General features: G+C 40.2%; 1 protein-coding gene across 3 annotated transcripts in view; it reads right to left on the minus strand.

The window, feature by feature from the left end:
* The window catches only part of TMEM65 (transmembrane protein 65), a 30,997-nt gene extending 6,145 nt beyond the window's left edge, over positions 1 to 24,852 (minus strand). For 2 of the 3 annotated variants that reach the window (XM_079299800.1, XM_079299802.1), the window contains exons 1-5: positions 24,356 to 24,852; positions 17,306 to 17,386; positions 3,841 to 3,885; positions 1,693 to 1,760; positions 895 to 949 (exon numbers count right to left, since the gene is read on the minus strand). In XM_079299800.1, the coding sequence (XP_079155926.1) occupies positions 895 to 949; positions 1,693 to 1,760; positions 3,841 to 3,885; positions 17,306 to 17,386; positions 24,356 to 24,674 (568 nt within the window). In that variant the 5' untranslated portion in view covers positions 24,675 to 24,852. The remainder of the gene's footprint in view (positions 1 to 894; positions 950 to 1,692; positions 1,761 to 3,840; positions 3,886 to 17,305; positions 17,387 to 24,355) is intronic. The other variant, XM_079299801.1, reaches the window with a different exon arrangement.
* Between the last annotated feature and the right edge of the window lie 2,996 nt (positions 24,853 to 27,848).

The raw sequence follows: 27,848 nt of genomic DNA on the forward strand, positions 1-27,848 counted from the left end.
CAGAATTAAGAACAGCTGTGCATGGTTGTCAGCTCCATGCAGCTAATTCTGGACACAAAGCAAGGTCTTCCAGTGGCTGAAGAGGTACAGGAGCACTGGAAAGGAGGTGCTGTCCCTCAGGTTTGCAGCTTTGTTAAATATGTCAACATATCCATGAACTGTGTCAATTTAAGAAGAAATACTATACACAAGTGAACAAAGCTACACACAAAACATGTGATTTCACAGCAGACCTTACTAAGATAGGCTTCCTTGTGACTGTGTCACACTGAATGAAGGCCTGCAAATTTCCAAATCTTTAACTTTCTCTGCTGACATTTTCAGTGAAGCTCTCCCTCCTCATGCCTTTGAGCAGTGCTGCACCTGCAGCTGGTGGATCCATGAGCAACCTCTGACACTGCACAGGCACAAAGCTGTTGAGCAGAGCTTATCAGTTTTGGCCCAGTGCTGGAGCAGGGTGGCTGCTTGGCCTTCCTGTGCTATCTCACCAAGGCAGAGGGGCCATCAAGAACTGCAGTAAAAAGACACCAACACTGACCTCCACTTAGCACTGCAAGCAAACAGCAACATACAAACACATATACCCACATACATTGATATTGGGCCCTGGGCAGTTTGGAGCAGTTCCATTACAGAAATGCAAATACACTTTCCCAAATGACCCAGGATTTGAATTATTAGGTTGAAATCAACAAGAATTTGAAAAGCTATTTGGACTGAAATTCCATTTCTGCAAATGGAATATGCCCTTGCTTCACCCAGAAGTTGTTTCTTTATTAGGAAAGGCAGCTGCAAGACTGAGGAAGAGCCATTTCCAGGCCTGTGTGCTACTTTCAGCCTAAAATAAAGGAATGTGCCATATTAGTCCAAATGTGCTGCAATTTTAATACTTGCCTGCCATAGTTGAAATTCCTAAGACAACTCCAATTGACAATTCTATTTGGGTTCCCTGAAAAATAAACAGTTTTCTCGTTAAAATAAATTATATTGATACAATGAACAGAAGTATTGTTTATTGCTTGTCTACATTAGAAATGAAAGGATAAATGGACAGTTATTCTATTAGATCACAAAGATCCTGTCTTCCTGGGATATATATTTCCCCTAAGGCAAGGGCCTACTTCTGAAAGTCTTTTAATATTTCATATTCCTGTAGGAGGCAGCTGGTGGACAAACCTGCAACTTCTATCCCTGCATACCATCTTCTTCACTGCAATTCTTAGCTGAATGCACAGCTCTGAGCAAAAACTTCTACAAATAACGAGCAAACAAATAAAACACATTATCACAGCTCCTTATGTTTTCAGCTGAAGAAACAAAACCACATGGTCTGCATTATGAAACACCAGAACATGGTTGAAAGATGAGAGACAATGAACTAAAACAAGACATGTTCCAGTTGGAGATAGCAAAACATTTTCCATCATGAGGACAGCTGAGCATTGGAACAGGTTGCTCAGACAGGCTGCCCTTGGATTTCTCAAGTCCCTCAGGATAAAACCATGAACAACTTGGTCTCATCTTACAGCTGGCTCTGCTTTGAGCAGGAGGTTAGACTGGAGACCCTGAGATGATCCTGAAGAGATCCTGATCCTAAACTTTCTAGACTAGATCTCACAGGCCATTCTACTCTGTTCTCTTGAAAAATATGAATCTTACAGACTTGATCAAGGAATGAAACAGTGAACTTACCGCAGCAATCATAATTGCGTTATCCAAAAATCCAAACCCTACAAAAGGTAATGCATTGTGGAAGAACACTAAAAGAAACAAGTAATAAAGAAAAAAAAAAAATTTATAAGAGAGTTCACTAGTGCACAGGAACAACTGAAATGTCTAATACTGGTTTTAAAAGAAACAAAGGCAAAATACACAAAATTTCTTTCCTAGTGGTCACCTTTTTGTTCCTGGTAGTTGTGGTAAAACCCTTTGCTACACAGAAATGTTACTAATGGCTTGTGAAGAACCAGCTAAACAGCCTACTTTGCAAATACTTGTACAATTTCAGGGGGAAGCCACTTAAGCCTACTAGTGCATAAGAGAAATACCTAAAACTACATGAACTCAGGTATTATTTACAGACCTTAAAGTGATGTTGTAATATCACTGAAGATCATCAAACTGTCTCTCCTGCATTCTTCTCTTGCTTGAAATGAAGGCCCTTTCTCTGCAAACTCCTCACTATTTCTGTGCAAGAACTTCACACATTCCTAAAATTTCATATTTTAAAAGCATTGTCTGGAGCTAAACAATTCTTGTCCAAGTTCCTTCAGCCAAATCTGCAAATGTTAAGGTGGGTTTCACTAGCGTGTCTGTTATAATATACTGTTAATTATTTCACCATTTCAACCAAAACTACTGCATCTTGATTTTGTTTGTGCACTATCCTCAGTGCAAGTTGTAGCTGCTTCTTTATACAGTGCTTAAGAAACCAACTTCTACCTTTCGTTTCACATATTTTCTTCTTTTTTACTTCGGAAACCCATTAAATCCTTTCTGAAAATATTTTCTGTTGCTGAAGTTTGGAACATGCTGGTCTGAGTAATTTCTAAGCATGAGCACAGTGCTACTGTGTCATTCCTTTTAGCTCTGCTTCATTTTTTCCTCTCAGTTTTTAGCCTGTAAGCTTCTGATGGGGATGGGATTGAATTTGCACAGCATTGTCTCCAGCTGAGTTTCAAGGTGCTCACTTTGTAAGATTAAATACAGCATAAGGACAGGCTACATGACTAAAATACAGTTGAAAGTTGAAAATTTTCATTTTTTTAACTTTTAAAATGCAGCAGATATTCAGTTTGGATTTGGTTGGAGTTTGAGTAGCTTGTTTTTTTTTAATTCAAGGTGGACTATAATTCCTACATTTTATAAACTTAAAGAGATGCAAACTTAATAAGAGGGATGAAAGAAGAGTGCATGAACTTCACAGTCATGTAAAAAGAAACTGGTACCAGTGCCTTTTGGGTTTCCTTTCTGCAGACAGTATGAATCCATGACCACACAAAAAACCAAAGCCACATTCAAGATCATTTATGCTTAGGTACTAGAACATGAATGGACATCTGTAACTACTATGTGAGAACATGCCTGTCTTCTAAACTGCACAGGTAAAAGACTAGACCACAAAACTATGAAACTCTCCAATTATTTTTAAACTATCACAGGACAAGCCCACCAAAACATAAATAATAAAAAAAGCACACAGATATGCCCAGCACACAGTATTTTCAAAATGTGTGTACTGGAGCTAAACTGGGACCTCTTATTCTTAGTGAAATTGACAGAATTTTGGAATTAATGTTGTAAACAGAACTCCGAAACAAAGGGGGGGGGACGGGGGGACACCAAATTAGAAAAAAATGCAGACACTTAGAAAAGGAAAATGTTTGCCTAAATAAATTTGCTCACTGCAGAGTTCAAAACCACAAAAATAGAATAATTTGGAAACTGAATCAGAATTTGAATTATGGTATTACAAATACACAATCTGTTTCCAATTTCTATGCAATTTTATACCACTTCTGTCCTTTTGAAGCACAAAACTTCCACAAGGTACTGCAGCACCAACACTGCTTGGCTTAGAAAAACAATGTTTGCTGCTGGCTTTGAACAGTGTGCTCTCATTTGGGCTTTCTGTCCTACTTTCACTAAGTATTGCACATTCTCCAGCCGAGGTGTTATGAAACAAAGGCAGCAGGGTGAGTGTTGGTGCTGGCTTTGGTTTTCTCTCACTCCATACAACAGGGATGAGGACAGACCAGCACTTGTGGAACAAAGATGAAGCCAATTCAAAGAGGGACTGCACAAATACTGAACCACATTCAACAAACATTCTTCTTTTACCATGTCTCAGTTGTCCTGGAGATGGTGGTGCAACCTCCAACTTCTCTAGAGAAGTCAAAATGAAATAAGAAAGTTAGCTGCTTCATCACAAATTCAGTTTATTATCAAGTCTTTACCAAATTACCAGCAGGCAAAAAAGCAGTTGTGTTATTTAACAGCTTTCAAATGGGAAAGAAAAATACTTCACACCCACATTTTTATTATTTTTACTAATGATAACATGGTATTAAATGCCAAAAAGTCTTAGAATATTACAAGCTTACACTAGTTTAAGTGACTATGCAAAGTAACAGCATACTTCAGAAGCAGTCCAACAGCCATCTTCATTGGAAAATTACAAAACCACACTAAAATTTGAAAAATCAAATCTTCTAGAGACAATTGTATGTTATTTTTTTAGTGGTCCTCTAAACATGCAGCAGACAACCTTATTTTCCCCAGAGTGTGTAAAACAAATCTTATCATTTATATTCTCACAAAAGACATTGTTTCACAGCAATATAAGAACAAAAGAAAAATAGAGATTACTGATTTCAGTAACAGCAGACTAAGTTTGGTCATTTGGTGCATGTTTCAGGTATCCCAGACTCAAACCACTAAGAGTTAGCAAGGACCAGGATATCACTCCTGAACCTGACAGAGTACTTTCCCTACAGGAAGCCAATGCAGTTGTGATCAGAGATGCTGTGCAGAACGCAGCAGCAAGTTACTCATTTAACAGCAGCAAGGTAAAAAAGCCTAGCTTCTTTTTTGGGTTGCTCTTGTGTATTTTTTTATGTAGATATTAAGCATAAGACCTCCTTTCTAAAACAGAAAAAAATTATTCACCCAGTATTTTCCAATATTATGAACCCTGAGGCATTGACAAGTTGCTTCCATACTTCTGCTGAAGAAACTTCTACAGACAAAGGTTAAAAATGGTAAAATGTGGAACCTACAACACTCAAGTATTAAAACTTTGCTTGGGGCAGCCAAGTACCCAGAAAGACAATGCTGCAAACACAGACTGTGATTAATTTTATCCTATGTCCGAGCACTGCAGACTAAAGTGAGTATTCTTGCATCCAAGTCACTCTTATATTCAAAGCTATTGTAAAGACAAAATTAAAATATTCACTTAAAGTACCTTTGAGGAATAAAAGTTAGTTATCATAATACCAGTATTCAGCCAACCAGGACACTGACTTTCAAAACAATTTCACTAATTGAAGGTCTTGAACAACTTTCAAGCTCTAGCAGTTACTGAAGAGGTGCTTCCTCCCTGTGCCCAATATAAACACTACCAAAGCTCGACAAACACCAGATGCACTCACCATGCAAACGGGACAAGTATAGCCCAAATACCACACAAATTAAAAAGATTGTTTTGCTCTTCCCTAGAAAATGCCATGGAATTCACAGATTCAAAGCTCAGGCTGGAAGAGAAACAAGGTAAACAGAGGGGGGCTCTGTGACAATCTTCTGAAGCTTCAAGTGTCAATAGTAAGAAAACATCAGAGCAAAATTTTCAGCTTATGTTCAGAAAGGCTGGGATAGGGGATGGGACCATTTTCATGTGGTCTCCTTCTGTTATCACGGGTTAGGCAAATCTTTTTCAGTATAGACAAAGAACCAAAGAACTTGAGCAGCTTTTCTCAGAGACAGTAAATTTCCACAAAACTGGGGAAAATCAGAGCCACCTTGAAACAAGGAGATTAGCTGAGGCCACTATTTCAAAAGCTCCAGATACCCTGAGGGTGGCGAGGCAACCTAAGTCAACACTGCCCATTTCTGATGAAATTTCATTTGCTCCATCCTGCTGAATGCCAGCAGAGAATAAAAATCCCAAACCAAACACAAGCACAGGAGGTCACAAAGTGCTGCCCTCCATGGCTTTCTGCTCTGATGGGAAGCCCTCACACCAACCACTGTGGCTCCTGGGCTTCCTGTGGCACTGCCACTGAAACCACCCCTGCTGCAGTGCAGAGTTTTTAGATCTAGGTCTCCATATAAAGAATTGCATGATAAGAAACTGCAACAACATAAACTCATTTCCAGGAAACGTTCTACCTCTGAGGAAGACATCTTTTCACAGTTTTCCCTGATTATGACAGCCAGTTAGATTAGATAATTTCAATCTATTTTGGGTATCAATACAGAATACAAAAGACTATTCAGCTTGTCACAAAATACTACAAAGCTCTAGAACAACAGTTCTCTGGATTTAACTACAACTGAGTTTGATAGCAGCTGTCAGTCTACACAATTACATTCTGCTCAGTCTAGATAGACAGCTATTTTAAAAAGCTAAAAAAACCCAGTGCATAATTGATTTTTGAAACTTAGTACCAAAAGGAAGAATTAAGAGTGCTTGGTAGAAGGAAAAAGAAATAAAAATATCTTACATCTAGGAATAGTGGAAGTTCCAAGTTACAATAACTAAAATTAACATCAGCTCTTCCTTCAGAACATCATCAAGGACACTTTGGGATGTTTCTTAAAGAAGGGAGGCTGGGGGACAATACTTTGAGGTTAGAGGAAAGACAAGTTAATGCAAGATAGAAGGAAATACCATGGGATCAAATAGAAACAAAATTACTTAATCATTGACATAATCTTTTTCAGTAGCATGGGATTCCTGCTAAATAGGCATTTTATCAAGCAGTTCTTCAACACTATCAGGGCAGAAGTTGCAAGAGAGGTCACTGGGGACAGAATGGTGGCACCATGCTCTGGAGACCAGACTGCTCCTGATCAGCCACAGGGAGCCCATGTCAGTAATGGCATCTTCCTGCTGGAGCTTCATTTTATAAAAGGGAGTCTTGTAAACTCATGTGGAAGTGTGCCTGGCTTACAGCTTCCCTCATCATCAAGATAAAAATTAATCTGTGAAAAAATTCTGTGATTACACATATTAATAAGAGAGGGATAGCAGAAGTCTGCCAGATGAAGTTCAGATAACTGGTGCTGGTGAACCCTGCACATGCTCCCTTTCTGCCTGAGCCAGGACAGAGCCTGAGAGAACATCTCATCCCACCCCAGCACAAAGCAGGGCCAAATCAGAGCAGGGGGCTCAGGACCCTGTCACATGGTGCCTACAGCACCAGGCTCATGGGAAAAGCTGTCCACTCTGAAACAGCAAAACAAGGCATGAAAACACAAAGGCAACTTCCCTGAGAACTGATGCTCTGCCTCTGCCAGATACAGAGCACTGCCTGCTGCAGGAAAGGGCTGCTCCAGCTCAGCTCCACTTGTAGAGGCCAAAGATTCATTTAAAACTGGGACATAGGGAAGGAAAACAATTAAAGCAAAAAAAAAAAAAAAAAAAAAAAAAAACCCAAAAAAAACCCCCAACCATTGTGACATAAAAGCCAAAAACCTTTTTACAGAATCACTTCCAATATCAGCTCTTTAAAGCACAACATACTTTAAAACAGAAAGATATGAATGTACTGAAAACCAAAAAAATCACTGAAAAAAAAAATTTAAACTCTAGATAGCAAAATATATTTCAAAATATGGTATTTATTCATAGTAAGTTGTTCTGACTATTTGAATTTTCAAGACTCAGCAAAAAACAAGAATAAAAATACTTCAGAGAGTACAGCAAAGGAATTACGCCCTTTGTTTGTTTTACCAGAGGGAAAACAAAAATCCAAATTGCAAAACCCACTTTAAAGAACTCAATTCAGTCAGAATCAAACAATTCAAATGTCTGGGGAAAAATAAAAAACAACTCTAAAGCACTCCAGAATTGTATTTTACAATGGCCATTCACCAGCTCATCCTGTGCCACAGCACTCAGTATGACACAGAATTCATCTTATTGCAGAAGGAATAAAATGAAATGGTGGAGTGAGGAATTGCTATTTTCCAACTGGCATTCATTACCATAAATGAGGTTATAAACCAAGGTTCAAGTGCAATACATGTCATGAGCCCTGAATTAGCAAAGTCTGGGAAGCAGAAAAACATTCACTGCTTCTTAAATCTGCTCTTGATATTTTTTATATTTATAGTATCATTTATTTCTCTAACTATTTTAAAAAATAGTAAGAACCCAGAGGGAGCACAGGGGGTGAAGGAGTGAAATATATAACCTTCCAATAAATAATACCATCATCCACAACTTGGTCCAAACCCAGTAAGTTAAAGTTGCTCTGCCATTTGTAGCCAAGTACTTGCAATTTAGTTTGAGAATTATTATTCTTAGCTGACAAACTAACCACAACTGACTAACAGGTAATAGGAGTGCACTTATTAAAAAATAAACCCAACCAAAACCCAGCAAGTTGTCATCACCAGTTTCTGAATTATCAATTTTTTAAGAACTATCATACAAGAGAACTTGCAAGCCTAAAGGCATGTATTATGTTTTATTTGAATTGCAGATAACATCACCATAAAATTTTATAGCTAAATCTGTTACTGTCACCCAGGGGCAGGAAACACTAACACTGAATGCAGGTACTACTGCCAGAGCTACCCTTAGAAAATACTTGCTGTTGCTGAGTATTGCCACACGTGAAACAAAAATATGAGCAGTGTTTTATAGATTTTTAAATAGTGACTGAATTGTTTAAATTAATTATTAAACAATAAGTATTAAGAAGAGGAATATAAAATATTAATAATCTGGATCTATTATAACATCATTTTAGGCTCTGAAGGCATCTAATTTAGAAGTTACAGAGGGTTTTGTCTTGAATTCTTCAATCTGTTTCCTCCAAAAAGCCTGTACTGACCTTTTAAGCTAATCATACAGATACACATCACTGAAACAGCAAAAACATTACTTACACAGAACAAGAAACCTGAGCAATTGTTGTGTCTGCTAAGAGGTACCCCTTTGCATGAGAGTTCATTAAAGGATCTTTACAACCAAAATTCTGGACTGGAGCCTAAAAATTAGTTGTGCTATTACTTTGTTCAGAGTGGATCCTCAAAAGCAATTTCTGACTCTGATGGTATGAGTTCATTCATGGAATAAACTCATAAGGCATCTTCTCATCATCATTCTTTCCTCCTCTGCTCTTCCTCAATGTTTTCACCGAAACTGCAATCTAGCAAAATTGAAAAACCTTGGCCAATTGATCTTCAGTTGGGTTCCCTTAGTATTCCAGATGGGGAAACAACAATCCATGAGTTGACAGTAAAGAAAAATTCTGCATCTCTTGTTATAACTCACAAGTGGTTTCCTGTTACTACAGCAATTAAGGCATGAAAGGCTGCTGACTTGTGCAGTGCTAAATATAAACCTGGCTGTCAGCCCCTCCAGTCACATGCCCAGCAGAGGGAAAGCTGGGAGAAGCTCTGGTACAAATAGACAGAGGAGGTGATAGAAAATTTCTCAACTACTCTGGAGAAGGTAACTATGTCCAAACAAATATTCTGCTTAAATACAAATAGGATAATATTTTTTTACTATTCCCTGTAACCTTGTAGAGAATTACACAGTGACCTCCCTGAAAAACCTTGAAGTAGCAGGAAATTACCAGCTTATTTGAAACTTTTGTTACATCTACGGGGCAAAGAGTTGAATAAGCCTTGCAGGAATGCAGTGGGCTCCCTGGTCAATCAATTCCCTTGAGAACAAACCCCAGCAGTGACTTCAGGCTTAATTCACCCCTGTGAACCCCTGTAGTGAGTATACAGTACACTTATCCTATTATGCCTTCCAAAAATGTGGCATGGTATTCATATTCTTTTAAAGATTCTTGACAAAACAGAGAGGCCTAAGGTGGAAATCCTGACTGGAAACGTAGGAGAAAACATAAAATGCAAACAGGTACCCAGAGGGTCAAATCACTGCCCTCATCATTAAGCAGGTTTTATCCTTGACCTAATCCCAATCTTTATCAGTGCCTTATAAATGTGAAAACCAGCATTTCCACTCAAGCAGGTTCATGCCAAAATAGTATTTGCAGTGGTTTGCTTAAAAAGGCCTCAAACCAGAGCTGGGAAAAAAAAGTTAAGACTTAAGAAGTCTAATCAGGATTCAAGGGGCTTAATCAGCTAAAATGATAACACAGAAAGGACTTGCAATAGAGATGCAGCATTAAGGACAGCAATGAGAGTTTGAGCTCTCTCCTTCAGAGACAAATGGAAAATGTAAGAAAAACAGCTGAAGTGTTTGCATAAAAGTGCAACAACACAGTAACACTGACAGGAGAGTGGACAAGAACAATACTGAGGTGTTCTGATCTGTGTTCCAGAAGTAAATGGTTATATTATTATTTAATGAAAAAAATAAAAAAATAAGAAGGTACTTGAGAGCTGCCAAGAAACAAACTTGCTATAGCAATTCACTGACTGGAAAGAACTATCTTCAGAGTTAGAATTCTCTGCCTCAAAAAATCAAATACTCATGCTCCCAAGAGGAGGTTGGCTCTGCCTTCTCTCCTCAACCTCTCCAGATCAGCACTTGAGGACTGCAAGGAGTTCCAGGGAGCCAGAGGAAGAACCCTCCCAGTGGCCTAGCAAACTCTTCCATCTTCCTATGAATGAATCTTTGCCTCGAATTATTAACAACCTCTCCACTAGATTTGAAAAAGACTGGATGAGTCCTTCTGACTAACAGAGTGGAATTAATGTCATCCAAATACATTCATTTAACTGTTTCAGTAAGGTGAGGTTTTGGCATTTCTCTGTCAGCATAGCTTGGGCCCCTCTCATTCAAGGCAGGGATCTATTCATCATTTTATGGTTTTGTAGTTAAGCAGAGCAGCAGCACAGCAACAGTGATGAACTGGAAGCAAGACCATGATATCTGTGCATTATCAGTGTGATACATTCCTGTAAAAGGACAAGCAAAGCAATTCTGTGGGACACCACAGAAGCTCTGTTAATAAAAATTATCAGCACTCTGTGCACAATCAGAGATCTGATCTATCACAGGACTTTCACCACCTTTAAATTGTGTTAGGCAACACTGACATCTGAACATGACAGGTCATGAAATATCTAGGGAGTAATATGCACGATATCCTTTATCCATTTATGTTCCCCCCAAGCACTGTTTGAACAACAAATCTGAAAAGCTGGAGCGAGACAAGCTTGTTTATTCCTGCCCCTCCTCTCCCTTATGCCCCTTCCCCTCCTGCACAAAACTACACTTGTTTCCTCAGGAAAGAAAGTGAGTGGGAAAATGGTTTTAAGAACAGGGAGCAGAATTGGCTTTCAAGCCCAGGTCTGCAAGTCTGGTACCTGCAGCCAGCAGCAGAACCCCTGACAGCTCACTGACAACAGCCTGTGCAGAATGCAGGGGACTCAGGGCACTCCCTCCTGCACTGCCCTGGAACCAAACTGAGTGTAACAACACCAGGGGCTTGCACCTCAGCCCCTGGCACCAGCAGTACCTGCACTCAGACAGCAGCAGCCCTTCCCACAGCCACCACCACCCCCCGCAGGCAGCTGCAGCAGCACAGGAGCACTGGGCAGGGAGCTGGCACGTTAAGTGTGTTTGGTGGGATTATTCTCGTCCTTTAAGAAAATTCAGGTATGATCTTTACAGAGAGCTGAAGAAAAACTGCTATTAAATCACCTACCAGCCCTCTTGTAAGCAGAAAGTTCCATTCCCTGCTTGAGGACAACCTTGGAAGCAAGTATGACTGCAGAAATAAGCTTCTGTCCAAAATAATTTCAGCTGCATGTAGAGTTTATTGCTTTTCATTTATCTCAGACTTAATATAGCTACCCAAAATAAGAGAGACAGAGTGGACAGATAAACCAAATGACTATCAAACATTTTGTTACAGACATGCTAAATGTAATGTAATTTTTCATTGCATTGGGGCATTAAAGACCAAAGTATGAGTTGCCTTGAAGTCCTTAAGAATCTATTCATTCCTGTCAGCAAAAGGAACACCATAACAAACCACTGACAATTTAACTTCCAGCCATAAATTACACTGATGTAATTTGTGCCTCTGTATAAATGCCTAATGAATACAGAATGCAGTAGCAAAAAAATTCTTAACTCTTCACCTGCTGATAGAGGTGCAGTAGATTCATCACTTTGATACCCCCTTCCCCATGCAACTTAGCAAAGCCTCATTAGTGAAACTAGTCTGACTCCCCCATTTGACTCACTGCATAGTCAAAATCAAGCTGCAATGACCACTTTCTCTGGAAAACAGCAGAAGGAATGATGACAATATAAAACAGATAAAATTACTTCACATGGAACATAAAATATTTTCTTTTAGCGTTTGTGTTACAAAGAGTATGGAATATCTACTGGGTTGTTATGCAGCTGTATTACATAATCATTTATTCTGCATGTGAATTTAAAGTTCTAATAAAAAACTCAGTTTGTTGACAAAAATCATCTGAAATACTAAGATTGCTGGTTTTGTAAATAAAGTCATACAGAAGCAAGAAGCAGAAGACTAAGGTTACTGTGCTCTACTCTTTCTAAAAGTGAACAGTTCTGACTAACCTCACTTTTTATTCTTTCAACCAACTGCCTTCATTCTTCAGAACAAAAAAAAGAAAATCCTTCTGGTCAGTGTTTCTCCATCCTCTGGCAAGCATGAAGTCTCTCTCAGGAGGATTCAATTGCAAGTACATCCCTGCAGCTTCCAGCTGCAGAGCCAACACAAGCTTCAGTTCCCGTCACAACCCTGCAGGTGCCAACTGTGCACACACTCCCTCTAAAGCTGCTTCAGGACCTCTGCTATACGAAAAGCTGCACATCTGGTCCATCTACTTAATCCCAGTGCTGCTTAACTCTCCCGGAAAGTACCCAATGTCAGTTTATGAAACAAGGTTCTGCTGCTCTGGACAGTTTTTGTTTTTCAACTTGATGCATTTCCCCTTTTCCACTGACAGGTTTTTTTAACCTGTTCTTTTGTCACAGCTTCACTGTAAGCAGGCAGCAGAACCCTGTGGGTGCTGAAATTACATCCTTCACCTCCAGTTCTGCTAATCAGCTTGAGAATTAATGAAGTACAAACACAAATCCTCAGCTCAGAGTTTTCTGCATGCATAAGTCTATTTTGTTTTTCACAGACAAGGAAATATGGAATCCAATGTATTTAACACTTCTCCAGATGGCAATGGACAGTAAAAGGGCTGTGGCACTCCCCACATCAGTGACATACCACAATGCCACTGCTTACAGGAGATCTTAATGAAATATGCACCTCTATAGTTTTTCTCACTGTGCAGTGAAGACTGACCACAGTGTGCCTCCAGCATCCTTCCCTCCCTTATTGTCCCCTCCCACTGCTTCTCCAAAATCTGTGCAATGTTTACACAGCCCCTTTTCCAGCAGCAAGGAAGGGGATGGGTTCAGACTGAGATTGCTTTTTGGAGTGCTGAAGCAAAGTACTGTATGATGTGGGTAGGGGGCAGCCACTCACACCACCATGAATAATCCTGAATAGAGAGTCAGAGGAAGGGAGAGGAGAGACAGCTCCTTTCCTAGTCACAAGACAAATGTTGAGGTAAAAAAAGTAATTGCAAGTAGTTGCCAAAACTGCAAAGGTAACCTGGGAGCTCAAACCAGTGTCGCTAACTAGTGCAAGTCACCATGTGCTGTTAGCAACACAGAGATCCCAGAACAGACTCCTGCCTGAGGCACCAAAACCCTCCTGGCACTTCCCATGAGAAAACAGAATGGCAGAATCTTAGGTCAAATAGGAAACTGCACCCTGAAGTGATCTAAAGTCACCTTGTTACTGCAAGGGGAGATTTGATACTTTTCCTCCTGTCCCTAAATTCTCTCCTGATCATGTATTTGGGACTTTTCCTTTATTCTAGCACTTCTTCTTGACTGGTACTTGTACTTGTCAGGTACACAGCCAGGCTCAGAGAAGAACAGCAGTGCTAGCATGGGAAGCAGAATTGAGACTTGCATAGTCAGAGGTTTTTGGGACAGGGAAAGAATAAAACACTGCTTACAACATGGGTGAAGCCAGCAGTAAACCCACACCCATACAGCCAAGTCACATCCACTATACATCACCTCATCCACAGCTCATCCAGGACTGCTCTTACTCACTGTGGGAAACACAGGAAAATGCCATTGCTCTACAGCTGGGAAAAAGTAATTAAAGCTTTTTTATTTTCTTTTCCTTTTTAACTGAGCATTTTAACACAGGATCAGACAAAAATCACAGAAAAACTCAGCCATAGTAATGTGCAGCTGCAAAAACTGATGTAAGCATGGAAAAGAGCTAGACAAAATAGGTTCCCAGCACTTAACCTTGACAGTGAAAACTTCACAGATTTAAAGATTTTTTTTTTTTTGTTTTGGTAAACAAGATCAAATAAACAAGTAAAAAACATATAAAAGGTCACATATAATTCCCAATGAGAACAGTCTTCTTCAGCCTGGGCCATGTGTGATTTATCAGAACTCAACTGCACATTGGTACATATCTTCTGTTCAGGGAAAGGGATGTGAATCAGAAGTCTGTTGGATATTTGCAAGAGGAAAAGGTCACCAGGCTGATTATTTATAACAGCTCTGTCACTTTTGCAGCTACCTATTTACTTGATTTACTTTACTCCATAAAATAATATAAATAGATGTGAAATTGAGGAAGAAGTGGTGGATTCCAAACTGTTCTCCCACCTCTTCTTCATGACAAAAATTTTTATTAGACAAAATGGCTGTAACTCTAGATGGAAATTTTTAAATCTCAATCTTGAGTGAAACAGTTAATTTTACATTTGTAACATCACAGTTTTACTTGTGCTTTGTGAAAATCAGTTTGCTGCCAGAACTGAAGCAAAGAAACAACTGGATCAAAAGGTTATCTGTAATCAGAAAATACAAACTGATGGCATTTGAAAGGGTAGCTGGCTAAAGAAATTGGTTTGCTCATGCACATTTTTCCCCAGTCTTCCACAAAATTAAATAAAGCAAATAAAACACAGTTTCTACCAATTCAGTTAGCTATGAAAGATGGGATAATATCCTCATGGAGACTGACGATTCACACCCTTAGTGTAAGATAAGTTACAGCAAACTGGCCAGCCCTAAGGGATGGATCACTGCACAAAGTCAAATGCTATCAAGTCCAAATAATTCAAAAAGTTACTGTAACAGTACAATAACCAGAAACTGATAATACCTAAAAGAAAAATGTAGCAGGTCAAAGTGCAGCAATTACTTGTTGGTTCCCAGTAAGCATTTGGACCTGAGCTTTGTGGCAATACAACTTTACATGTGACAGCACAACCCAAAGCACAGACCTCTGTCCCTGGCACAGCAACAATCACATACCAGAGACTGTCTCCTAACCCTCCCTCAAGGCTTCCAGAATGTTCTGAAAGTGCTCATGCCCAGACTACAGATCCCAGACTACCTCCAAGTGAGCTTTGGGAACCTAAGGCCATGCCACTGTGGACATTGTATCTGACTCCTCTCAGCTGAAGTTGGTCTCATGTAGGAATATTTTGTCTCAAACTTCTCCATTTTTCCTGAAATCAGAAAGATTTTTCAAAGCTGTGTCCTTCCCCCAGGTCATGCAGATCCTTTCACCAAGATCACTGCCAAACAGTAGGGCAAGTTTTAATTCTGGAAATGCCTAAAAGCCATAAAGTATTTAAAAGCATTGAGGAAAGGTTTTATCCCTACACACAAGCAGCAGAAGACATTAAAGCAAACCACATGCCTCTTATGACTGCTTTAAGCCAATAGGAGAGTTGATAGAGAATATGATCCATCTCAAAACAGAGAGTCTTAAATATGTTCCTATTTCCCCTTATTATCTAGAGAAAATAATGTGATTTTTAAAAAATAATGACCTGTTAGTATCTGCCAAAAGTATCTCAGTCTAAATAAAATTTAATAAAAACTCAAAAGATACCCAAAAATGAATAAACATGATGAGCCCATTACATACAAAAGGAAATTGGCAATTGATGCAGGAAAACAGTATAGCAAGTAGCAAGTATCACTATGTATTATGGCTGCTAGGGAGGGTATTTTATTAACAATCAGCATATAAATATCTAAGAATCCTAAATAAATGAACACTGGAAAAAAACACTGGGAAAAAGCTATGGTTTTATATTCCATAGTTTTGAATGAAACATGCACTCTGTTGGGTTGAAAAAAGTATTTTGTGGGCTTTGCCTTAAAATGTTCCCCATGTTTCAGAGGAAGCATGGGTTTCAGGCATGAGTTAGTCATGTTCCAAAAATTCCATGTTCATTCACTGTTAAAGGAAGTTCTCACACACAGCAACAAAACAGAAACAAATAGGCATGCTTTCAGTACATTTGAAATATCACTGTGCTAATTTAAGGATAAAGTAGAAAAGGGGCAGAAGGCAGCTCACATATCCATGTCCAGCTTTCACCCAAATTAGCTGTTTTTGTAAAAAAATCTAAATAGCAGCACAAGGAAACAAAACACTTTAAATACTCTGTTTGCATGATATACTTATCTGATTTTTCCACTTACTTGCTTTGAAAAAGGGGTTTTTTTTGTCTGGAGACAACAGATCCCTTTGTAGTTTCATATTTGGATTGATTAAATAATAAATAAGGCTGAGTAAAGCTAAGAGTTTTCAGTAGAATGAGTCAGCTTTAAATAATTTCTTAGAGAAACTGGAAGACTTCCCTTTCTTTTAATTGAGGTTACACACTGGAACCTCTGTGTTCACAGAATAAACATGATCTATTTCATTCATGCCTGTTGCAAGGAGATCTAAATGTTTTAAATCTATCACTCTCAAGGGTTTAAGTTGCACTCTAAATAAAAGATGCATTTCAAGTGATCTTCTGTAAAAAGCCCTGAATCAAAAGCAGCTTTTGTACTGGACAAGAGAGTTATTGGGAGACAGATTTTCCTTTTAGTTCTAAAATGTACTATTTGACACAAGACAGTGGAAGAACAATGACTTAGGATTCAGATATTTTTTCTGATCCATGATTTAAAAGATACTTGTTCATGACACTATTTTATATTCACCACATGCTTAAACACGTGCAAAAGACAAAACAAATTATAATTGAAGCAATCTTTTCTTTTAATTGGAACAATCTTATTTTACCTTTGGCAGGAAAGGGCAAAGGCAGCTAACTAAATAATATTTTTTAATAATAGCATTATTTCTTCATTGTATTTGGACCATGTAATTTAATGCACATCACTTTCCAAGAAAAAAGCATAACTTAGCTGACATTGAGCTGCTTCAAAGAAATTAAGTTGTTTCATGATCTGAAATCTCTGGTGAAGTAATAACTAGAAACTGTAGTACAGTATATAGTATATGTAGTACAGCAGTTTCCAACAGACCTATGCTTGAAACACCTCGGTCACATTAAGCATAAGGACCTGAAGATGTGGAATCCTGAAAATCTTGAGACTGAAGCCTTTCAACAAATTCAAACAAAAACTGTGTACTTTTATTTCTTGCAGCAAAACATGCCAAATGCATCAAAACAAGCATGCAAGAAATTCTGTCAAACCAGCAGCCCACATGTCAGCAAACACACTTTTCCATTTGGGATTTTTCTACTGTACCAAATTCACTGGTCGTCTCTGGTGACTCTACCTCCTCTGCTGGCTTCTCAAGTGGTACCAGTGGCTTAGGATACCTGAATGCTACAACAAGTTTTCAAGAGCAAAACAGCAATCAGTCATTATTTAAAAACTTCCAATCAATATTGGAGCATCTGCCAGCAAGAAAAGAGCCTTTGTAAATATTAAGACTGGATTTCTGTGGGTTTTACACCAATTCCTCTTGATTGTTTGCAGGGTTTTCTCTGCAAAAAAATAAGACAAAGTTTCTGCATTTAAGCAGACTACAACCTGCTTTAAGTTACATGAGCAAATAAAATTTCAGAATATGGAAGCAAATCAAACCGCAACAGCAAAAGCATGAACTTCAGAAAACATTATCTTACTTCATATGGTTCAAAGTCAGACAATTACAGCTGACATTTTCAGAGAGCAGTTTCAGAATAGTTTTACCATGAGTGACCATGCACCAATCTTCTTGTTTATGACATTAAACCTCAGCCTCTAAATTACCTAATAGTCAGGGTTTGAAAGGATTTAATGATCATCTAGTTCCAACCCCATGGGACACCTTCCACTTGACCCTTGTTGCTGCCTCAAGCCCCATCCAATCTGGACTTGTAGGAAAGGGCCACTCATAGCTCCTCTGGACTGCTTATACCAGTGTCTCACCACTCCCATAGTAAAGAATTTCTTCCCAATAGCTAATTTAAACCTACCCTCCTCCACTTCAAAGCTATTCCCTCTTGTCCTATCACGAGGTCTTTGTGGAAAGTCCTCTCCAGGGCACTCATAAAGCCCATTTATGTACTGCAATGTGCTACAAGGTATCCCCAGGGTCTTCTTTTCTCCAGGCTGAATAGCCCAGACTTATTCAGCCCGGAGAAGCAGAGGGGCAACCACTGATCTCTTGTCTGTGACAGACTACAGGGAAAAGCCTGAATTTGTGTCAGGGGAGGCTGAAGTTGGATATTAGGAAAAGGTTCCACACTCAGAAGATGGTTGGGTCCTATGAGAGGCTCCCCAGGGAAGCGGTCACAGCACCAATCCTAGAGAGCTCAAGAAGCATTTGGATAATTCTCTCAGGTACATGGTGTGATTTTTGGGGGTGTCCTGTGCAAGGCCAGGATCTGGACCCGATGAATCTTGTGGGTCCCTTTAAACTCAGGATATTCTATGATTCTGTGATTCATGAGGTTCAGACATTAATGAAAATGATCAGTAGAGCCTCAGTAACACTTTTCCTTCAGCACTCTGCCTTCATGAGAGGGCTCCAAGACTTGGGACTGAAGGTGGGGAGTATATTAAACAAAAAGTTTCAAAAGCAAACTGTAGCACATCCTTCCGTCTGAAACACAGTATTTCTTTCACCACCTAGTATTTTTTACTCAGCAGTGGATTAGTAAACCTGCGTTAGGCTGCAATGGTCTAAGAGCATAAAAAGAATTCATACAGGCAGGCTGGCAAGAGTTTGTAATTTTACCAGTTTGACAGAGCACTTCAAACTTGTGAATTAGACACTTGCCAGCAGTCTGCCAGAAGACCTTTTCCTAGAATAGCAATAAAAACATTCATTGACCTAGGTTACATCAAGGGAGAGAGAAGTAGATGACATTGTCCCACACACAGCATAGCATTCACCTGTATATGCTGGGTCTGTGAAGGAGAGAGGAAGAGAGAACTGTCCCCACCAGGTGCCATGGTCCCTGTTAAAGCTCAACAGCATGAACAGCTCCTCTTCTCCCAGCTCAGCAGGCTGAGGGCAGTCCTCATCACAAACCTCACACTGGCACTGTAAAATCACTCTTCAGACAAGACAAGTACTTCCAGAAGGATGGAATTATGCTTTCTTGTGTTAGCATAGATTCAGTTCTAACAAAAAGAGGCCCTAAAATCCGAGTAGTTCTAAACCACCACAGATGAACCAGTTTTCTCATACCAGCAAGAAGCATCTGACTCATGCAACAGAGGGAACCCTTTTCACAGGAGACTTGTTTAGAGTGTCTAAAAACCTCTGTGAAATCCATTCGTCTTTTTTGACACTGCATCTTTTGAATTAACTTGTCTTTGTAAAGCTGTGGAAGTAGAGGCACATAGGTTCAAACACTCCCTAGGCTATTCCAGTAAACTGGGGAGCTCATAAATTTAACACCACAACATAAGCCAGTGAGGTTTCTTCTGACACCAATAAGATTTCACCCAACAGTAGCTAAAACCTTGTGAATTCCCTCCGAGATTCTGCACCAGCTGTTAGCCCAATGGAATGCAAGGAGGTGGAGTTCTTCACCTGCATGCTAGATTTTTGGATTTTTTAACAGGAACAAGAAGTAACTTGAATTTATGAACAGTTTTCTATCAGAATGTGCCGTTTATGTATCTCAGATTATTAGGTATGGTATGACATGCCAGTGTCTTCAAAGAAAATCTAGCTAGAAACTGCATTCTTCAAAAACCTGCAAATTAAATTACAAAAACAGCTACCAAGACTCATTGCTATGGTGTTTTTGCATGTTTTCCAGGTAATACACAACCTCAACAGGCAGAGGAAGAAAATATTCCACTCCAAAAGGCCTTTTATTTAGTGATCATACCACAAAAGTCCTCCACTAAAAATACAAAATGCAACTGGGTGCTTTCAAGGAACTGTATTCAATGTATATACATTATATATTAAAAGCATCTATTTTATGTATTATATACACACATACTTATGCATTTTATGTGTATGTACAAAAAATAGGAAAACAGGATTTATTTTTCCCCATCTTTGCAACAAAAGATGGGAAAACAAAGGAGTCTCACGGTCAAGACCTGAGATTTCTTAGAGGCCCTAGATAACCACTGTGTTAGTAATATTAATGAAAAGTAGTTAGATCTGGGCTCAAGAATATTGCAAAGCAGCACATAAAAGACCAACAGCACCCTAGGAAGCAATAAAGACACACCAAAAATGCCAAGTTTAGTACTTCGTACTTTAAAAAATCAAACCCTTTAATTTTCCTTCCTCATTACCAGGCCAGCTGTACTGCTCACAAGTATATTTTTTATAAATATCTCATATCATACACTGGAAATAAAAGGTAAAAAGCCTGAATGTAATCTCCTGAATCAAGAAGTACCAACTTCTTCCTAATGCCACTTTCATCAATGGAATATTGCTATAGAAGGTCAGAAGCATTAAATCATTCTCCATATTTTCTGAAATAGTTTACACTTTCACTTCCATCACGCAAGAAAGGAACAGCAGAAATCTGACTATCTGAAGCCAACAAAACTAAGCCTTGATTACAGGACATCACTTCTAGAAACAGAAAGCAGGACTATTACATTTGAAATCAACTGGCCTACTTGCTTCTTCAGTCTTCCTGTAACTATAAACATAGAAATATACAAATTACTTGTATTCAATTCCACATCTATCATCTCCATCTAGTATGGCTGAGTGTGGCTCACATACTTCCAAGAAAAACAAGCTAAAATCTGAAAAATTTGTTTCAAAGCTCTTCCTTGAAAAATGGGACACCTTACTTATCTTTCCAAAGCTCAAAATGAGAAAAAAAAAAATACTTAAAGACTTCCATGCAGAAGGAAAACTAAATCCAGATGAGAAAGAATTTGCAGCTTTCTTCAGAAAGAAGAGCTCAGTGATGTTTTGACTAAATTTTAAGATGGTAAGATACAGATTATAGTCTAAATCAGGATAGTTTTCAAAATATTTTCTGAGAACCATTCTATTAAGATTCAGTTTCACAGTCTTCCCCCAGCTTCTACTATGCAAAACACATCTATGAATTTAACGTCAGGCTTTCGGCTCTCAGCCATCACATGCTCACAGATAGAGCTCTGTCTACTGAAGCACTAAAACAAACAGCAGAATTTCAGTCAGTGTTTATTCATAAGCTAGACTGCTTAAGTGACCTCTAATGCCCAGTATCTGGAAGCTTCATAAACCTCCAGGTAATACAGGTGACAAGGTGATGGCAGGCAGGAACATATTCCCAAACCTCTCCCACCTACAGTTTTTGTGACTACAGCACAAACAGATGCTTTAAGTTTCACAAATGCTTCAGAGATTCACCTAACTTACAGGTAACAGCTACAGCTCACCTACCTGAGGACCGTCCTTGGGCGTAGCAGCCGCAGCAAGGGATGGGTTTCCCTGCAGCCTCTGCCATTAGCGGAGGCCACAGATAGTGTGTCCTGTCATACTGCGTGCTAGGGCAATTAGCTGGTGGAATGGCATCCTTCTGCTGGTGGGCCTGGGAATGGGCTGAGGAACTTGCCCCATTTGGTTCTTGATGTGCCCAGGTCTCCCCATATTGCTGACAGCCTCCCCTAGCTGATATGGGGTCTGTTAGGGCACAGAAGAGGTAGTGAAGGAAGAAGGTCAAAACTTAACCCAGTAAGGACTGTGTTAAGAAGGGTATGGACTAACACCTCCCTTTCCATAAAAAATTATGAAAAGATCACAGGCACAAAACAAGCTTAAGCACAGTAGTAAATCTGCATAGGCATTTCATGATCAAGGAGAGACTGATTTTTCAGACTCAAACAGAACACGGGAATTTACGCAAGCAGTAAAGAAGAGAATTTGAAGGCTGCATTTGGATCACTTTCATTAGAAATCAACACAAAAATAAAACTAGTGACCTCAGCTAAAGAATCAGCTGCTGGGATCTATAGCATGCTGCCAACAAATAAGAAGACTGATAAGAAACCAAACATCTCTAAAGCAGTTTTGTTTTGGCTGAACCCATGATTTGTAAAGATCAAAATTGACACTAGTCAATCAGAGAAAGTACCTAGAAAGCAAGGCACAAACAGCTCTCCCCTCATCTGCTACTCACAACCTGTGTACTTATTCAGGTCATTGCTACACAATCACCATTCCAACAGCAGGAAAGAGCAATCATACAAAATATTTTCTAAACATAATAAAGCATTTTAAAGATAGAATACAAACATCTAGCTCAGAAAAGTCTCCAATTTTCTTTCAAGTGTATCCTTTCTATCTGCCTTGTCTTCTTCTGGGACTCCACAGCGTTGAGAGTGATGATGCATATCCCTACACCTCTCTGTCCTTCTTCCTGCAAAAACTGAATTATTTCAACAGCAGTCTTCCACAGAAAAAAGCTATGGACAATAAATTCAAGATCGGTTTTTTTTCTCCAATTTCTATTTAACAGACTTACAAGAAGCCATTTTCAGTTATGATTTTTCTTTTTTGGTAACACACAAAGAAACAATTTCTTATAGGTAAAAGCTAACAGCTGTTAATGTACTGCATGCTTTTTTCATGGTAAAAACATGAATAGAACTGGCTAAAGGAAAAGATTATCTAAAAAAAAAAAAAGTCCTATCAAGCTAGATGGGCAGATCAAGAATCTGACTCCAAGGATGAGGTCTGATGGCACTACAACGTTTCATGCAGCCCTTAACCTATGAGACTACTAAACCCACAACTGAGATTTTACTGAAACAATCTCTCCAGCAAGATTAATGATTACAGTTTCAGGCACAAGTGAATTGCAATTTCCACTAGTGCAATAAACTTAAAACACCAATTAATAATCTCCCATGCAGTAAAATGTCTAAATTCAAACTAGTGCTTTTGTTACTTCGCTTCTAAGTCCTGAATCACCAGAAAGTCCCAGCATTTTACACAATAGACTTTCATAACTAACAGCATCTGAGCAACAAGATATTAAATACAACCATCTGTAGATTTATATCTGTATAAACGTTGAGACACTATACTGAAATTTTAAAGTCACATTTTGATATCCACCACACGATCCTCCAGGTACACAGCTCCGTTCTGATTAATCTGAGCAATAAACAATGAGAAACTCACATAAAAACCTCATGGCAAGAACCCTTCAGAAGCTGAGAAGGATTTATTTGGGAAGAGTATTAGTTGTTAGTATCCAAAAGTTAGTATAAACTTAGAGTTCAAAACACTCTATCCTCCGTATTGTAAAACAAATAAAACTGATTCACTGTCTGCAAAACAAAAGCGCTGCTACTCCCAAAATGAGGCATCTAAGTGAACTACTCCCACTCCAACTAGAAACACTAGTGTTTATATGCAAGTGTGTTACAAACAAAACCAAAGAGATACCTGAAAGGGTTCTGTTTCTCCACAAAAGCAACACTTTCACAGCTGACTCCCAGACCTGTTCTCTGCCCACCCAAATTTTTTTCCACGTATCTACAGAGGAGCCACAAGGCACAGAAATGCCCTTTCCAAGGGCACGCTACTATCAAAGTCACAAAGAGGCCTAGATCAAATGCAAAGTGATCTCTTAAGTACCCGCTATCATCTTCGCTGCAATAGGGACTGTAAATTACAGCTGAGGATCAGAACTAGAAGTAAGGAGGTTGTAATTAAGAGGATTTGGGTTTGCCAGGTTTTGATTTGTTTAAGGAACGGTGTCAAGTTGGCAAGAACAGTTGGATCAGACGAGAAAAATCACTGTGAAATACTTGAATTGGCGTTGCATAGCCCTGTATTTAGACATACATCGGTAAACCTCCCCAGCACACACACACCTTCCCGTGTGTTTCTTCCCAAGAAACAGCGCCGGCAGCTCCGTGCAGGAAAGTGTAACTCATGAATGAGCTCCCAGAGCAGCAGCAGCAGCCTGGCGTCTCTTAAAAGGTCTGAAATCAATTTACTGCTGCCCTGCTGTCAGGAGGATTTCATGAACCACACTTTCCTACTCCAATTCCGAAAAATGGCCACCCGTGGCTCTCTGAAACACCCGGTGGGATGACAGACCCACCGAGGATTTGGCACACCGGGCCGATTTAAGTTCAAAAGATGCTGAAGATGCTTCTGGAAAACAAATTTTTGGTTGTGTGCCTCATTTACGCCCAACTATGCGAACACACAGAGGCGAGCGCCTCTCGATGCCTCCTCCTGCTGGAGTTTCCCACTCGCCCGAAGGAGTCGCTGGGCCGAGGGCGGGAGGACCCCCAAACTTCGGAGGCTCAGCCCCTGCTCTGCCCGGCCCTCCCACCCAGCCGGGCTCGGGCTGGGTCGCGGCTCACCTTGGGCGATGGCGATGGACTCGAAGCGGTGGAGCTCCCGCAGCAGGCAGCTCCGCTCGGTGGAGTGCAGGCTGTAGATGAAGTCGCGGGCCCCCTGCGCCGTGTTCAGCGCCTCCATCGGCTCCTTTTTGGGGTGGGTGCCGAGCGCCCGCGACCCCCGCGGGAGGAGCAGCCCCTCGGCGCCGCCCCGCAGGCTGCCCAGGCGGCGGCGGCAGCAGCACCGCGGGCCCCGCAGCGAGCCCAGGCAGGACGAGGGGACGGCGGCGGGGCCCCCCGGCCGCCCCAGCAGCAGCACCGCCCGGCCGAGCCACGCCGACATGGAGCCGGGGAAGGGCGCGGCGCTCGGGCCGCCAGAACCGCCCGCGGCCGAGTCGCCCGGGCCGCGCTCCCGCGGCTGCTCCGCCGGTGGGGCCGGGCGGTCCGCGCCAGGCACCGCCCCGCCGAGCTCCCGCCAGCAGCGGCGGCAGCGCCGCCCCGGCCCAGCCCCGCTCCGCTCGGGGAGCCACGGCCGCAGGGCGGGGCGGACGGGCCCCAGGGGCGGCCCCGCGCAGGCGTCCCCGGCCGACAGCGCCCGGGGCTCCGAGCGGCCGGGGCGGCGCTGCCCCGAGCTTCTCATGCTGCCCCGAGCTTCTCTTGCTGCCCCGAGCCTTTCATGCTGCCCCTCATGCTGCCCCTCATGCTGCCCTCGGGCCCCTCAGGCTGCCCCGCTACCCCCGAGCCCCTCACGTTGCCCCTCACGCTGCCCCCGGGTCCCTCACGCTGCGCACCCTGTCCCGGTGCCTGCGAGCTCACAGGGCTCCTCCAGCTTAGCAGGGCAACAGAAATGAGATTTTGCTTGTCTTTCTCGTTTTCCAGGCCCTTGCCTTAGAGTACTGTGGTGTTGCATCATCCAGCTTTAGGTTTAGTCCACTTGGCTTACATATAGCGGTTGTATTCTTTAAAATTAATTGGCAGGCATTCTGCTTGACACACCCGGACCAGTTACTTTAAATAAATAAATAAATAAATAAATAAATAAATGAAAACCAAACCACCGCATTCAGGACAGAATTTATGTCTTGAGGGAAAAGAAGTTGCTTTAAAATCAGGTTTGGTTTTAAACCTCTCTTAGTTTCTCTGTTACAAATACCTCCATGTGGGTTAATCCACAATTGTTCACTGTTTTGTCAAAACACTGTATTCAAACTGTATTACATATTGTAATTAGACAGCAAAGAACCTAAATAATCACAAGGGACTCACACTGAATTATCAAAATATGAGTATTGGTCTAATACCGATACTCAACTGTGACGGACAAAAGACTCTCTAACAATTTAAAGTTAGAAAGTGTATGTTTATTCAATGCTGGGCAGCAGAGTGATGTAATCCTCTAATACACACTGCAAAATTACAGGTGATCACAGAGTCTATTTATTAGCAGAGGAATCAAACAAATACATATTCATAATAACAGCCCCTCCCATTCCCTGCTTCCTATGATAATTAGCTTGAATAGTTTTAAGAGTGATTGACTTCTTAAATTAAGTCTGGGGTCATTTTCGTGGGGAGGGGTCTTAAAAGGAGGAAGTAAGGCGAGTCTTCCTCACTCTAAACTCTTGACCTTTTCTATCACTGACTATACAAATGATTTCTGGGGACAGTCTAATTTTCCAAAGAATGGGTTTCTAGTTGCATTGTCTATGTTCCTGTGGTTCTGCTCCCTAGTTTCATCTTTTCCCATTGTAAGTGCAGCTGAGCAAACATGGAATGACAGACAATTAATTATTTAAGTTTCAGATAACTACTCCCTTCTAATTTTTAATTGTTTTCAGCAAGGTAACTAAAATCCTAATTTTCTAAGATTAGTGTTTCAACACTTTTTACGCCTAGTTCATTTAATCCGAAGGTGACTTCAGAAGGCACTCAGAATTTACTGCCACATCTCTAGCTCTTTAACACCAAAGGTACCAGACATTTGATTTTACATTCACACAGCTGGATTGCACCAGACTGCAGAAACAGAGCAAAGAAGGAACACTGGCCTCTGGTAAAAAAACAGCCTTTATCTTTTTCCCAGCACTGAAGCCCACGTCACACTGTACAGGTATTACAAAAAGCGATTGCATCTGGGTTATTCTTGGGTTGTTTTGACAGGACTCAAAACATTGCGAGTTTTTTCAGACACTGAAGGACAATGAGCAGGAAGTTTCTAGCATAGCCTTTAGGTATTTGCTGTATAGGAATATTCACTCTATAGAAGGGTGCAAAGACATTATTTAAGTAGACAATATGCAATACAAATGTTAGGAAAATAAAAGTCATTACTTGTGTGTCAGGATTGACATGAGGGTTTAGCAGACTGTAAATTCTTCTGTGGCCATCAGCTGAGGTTTACACCTTTTCAAGCCTTTAAATTGCACTGAACAAATTTGAATAAAAATGTCATTGGAGAGACTATTTTGCAAGAACAGGAAATTACCTAAATAACCTAATAGGTTTTTTCCATAATTTTTTGTTGGAGTTTTTATTTTATGAGAAAGGGAAATTGAAACCATTGGCTGAACTGACACTTTAATTAATCAGACTGTCTACTTAACTCTGTTCAGCAGGTGGTATACAGTAACTTTCATTAGTCCCTGACACTCCAGCAGAGCTTGAGAACCTGCTGAAATTCATATTTCTTCCAATGTTCTAAAAATGCAGAAGTTTCTCTGTATTTTTTTAGGGTTTTTGCTGATAGCCTAATTTTCTCCTGATATGATTTATATTATGAGTGACCAAACTAATAGAGATGGCTTATACACCAACTGACAGAACTAGAAGGAAATTGTTAAAAATATTACACAGAAAATTATGTAAGTTCAGCCTTAAAAACTGGAAGGCAGTTTATGTAGAAAGCAGCAGAAAGATGCCAACCATCTTTAAGAGAATTTCTGCTAGGCCTTCTAGGGACCACACAGCTGAGACAAATCTTTTTGTGGATATTGGCAGGAAATACTTTGCAGCCCTCGTCCTATATAAATAATAGGTGTACATATAATAATTATATTCTTATGTGGTCGAGTAATAGAATATTAATGAAGGAAGAATGATTTCCCTGCCAGTGTAAAGGTGAATGTTGCAACTACACACGGTTTATATTTTACTAGTTAAGTACTATATTTTTATATAAAGTGCTATATTTTGACCTGTGCAGGTCAAAATTTCTATCTCACTTGCAGATAAACAGCCCCAGAGAATACAAGCTATTTTTATTTTGACTCAAATTTCTGAAAAACAAGTGTCTCCTCTGGTCTTGCTAGCCCAGCTAGGGGCTAACCCTGTAGTCCTTGTGTGCTGGCAGGTGGAGTAATCTACAGAGTATAAGACACAAATGTTCACTCAAAAAGGGAGCCCTGAAATATACTGATCATTTTCTAAAATTCAAAATTCTATCTACAGTCTAGAATTGAATGTAAGACAAGTTTAGGAGGTTAAATTACCATTATTTATTGCAATAGTGAAAAAAATT

The sequence above is a fragment of the Erithacus rubecula genome (genome assembly GCF_903797595.1).
Source record: "Erithacus rubecula genome assembly, chromosome: 3".
Classification (NCBI taxonomy): domain Eukaryota; kingdom Metazoa; phylum Chordata; class Aves; order Passeriformes; family Muscicapidae; genus Erithacus; species Erithacus rubecula.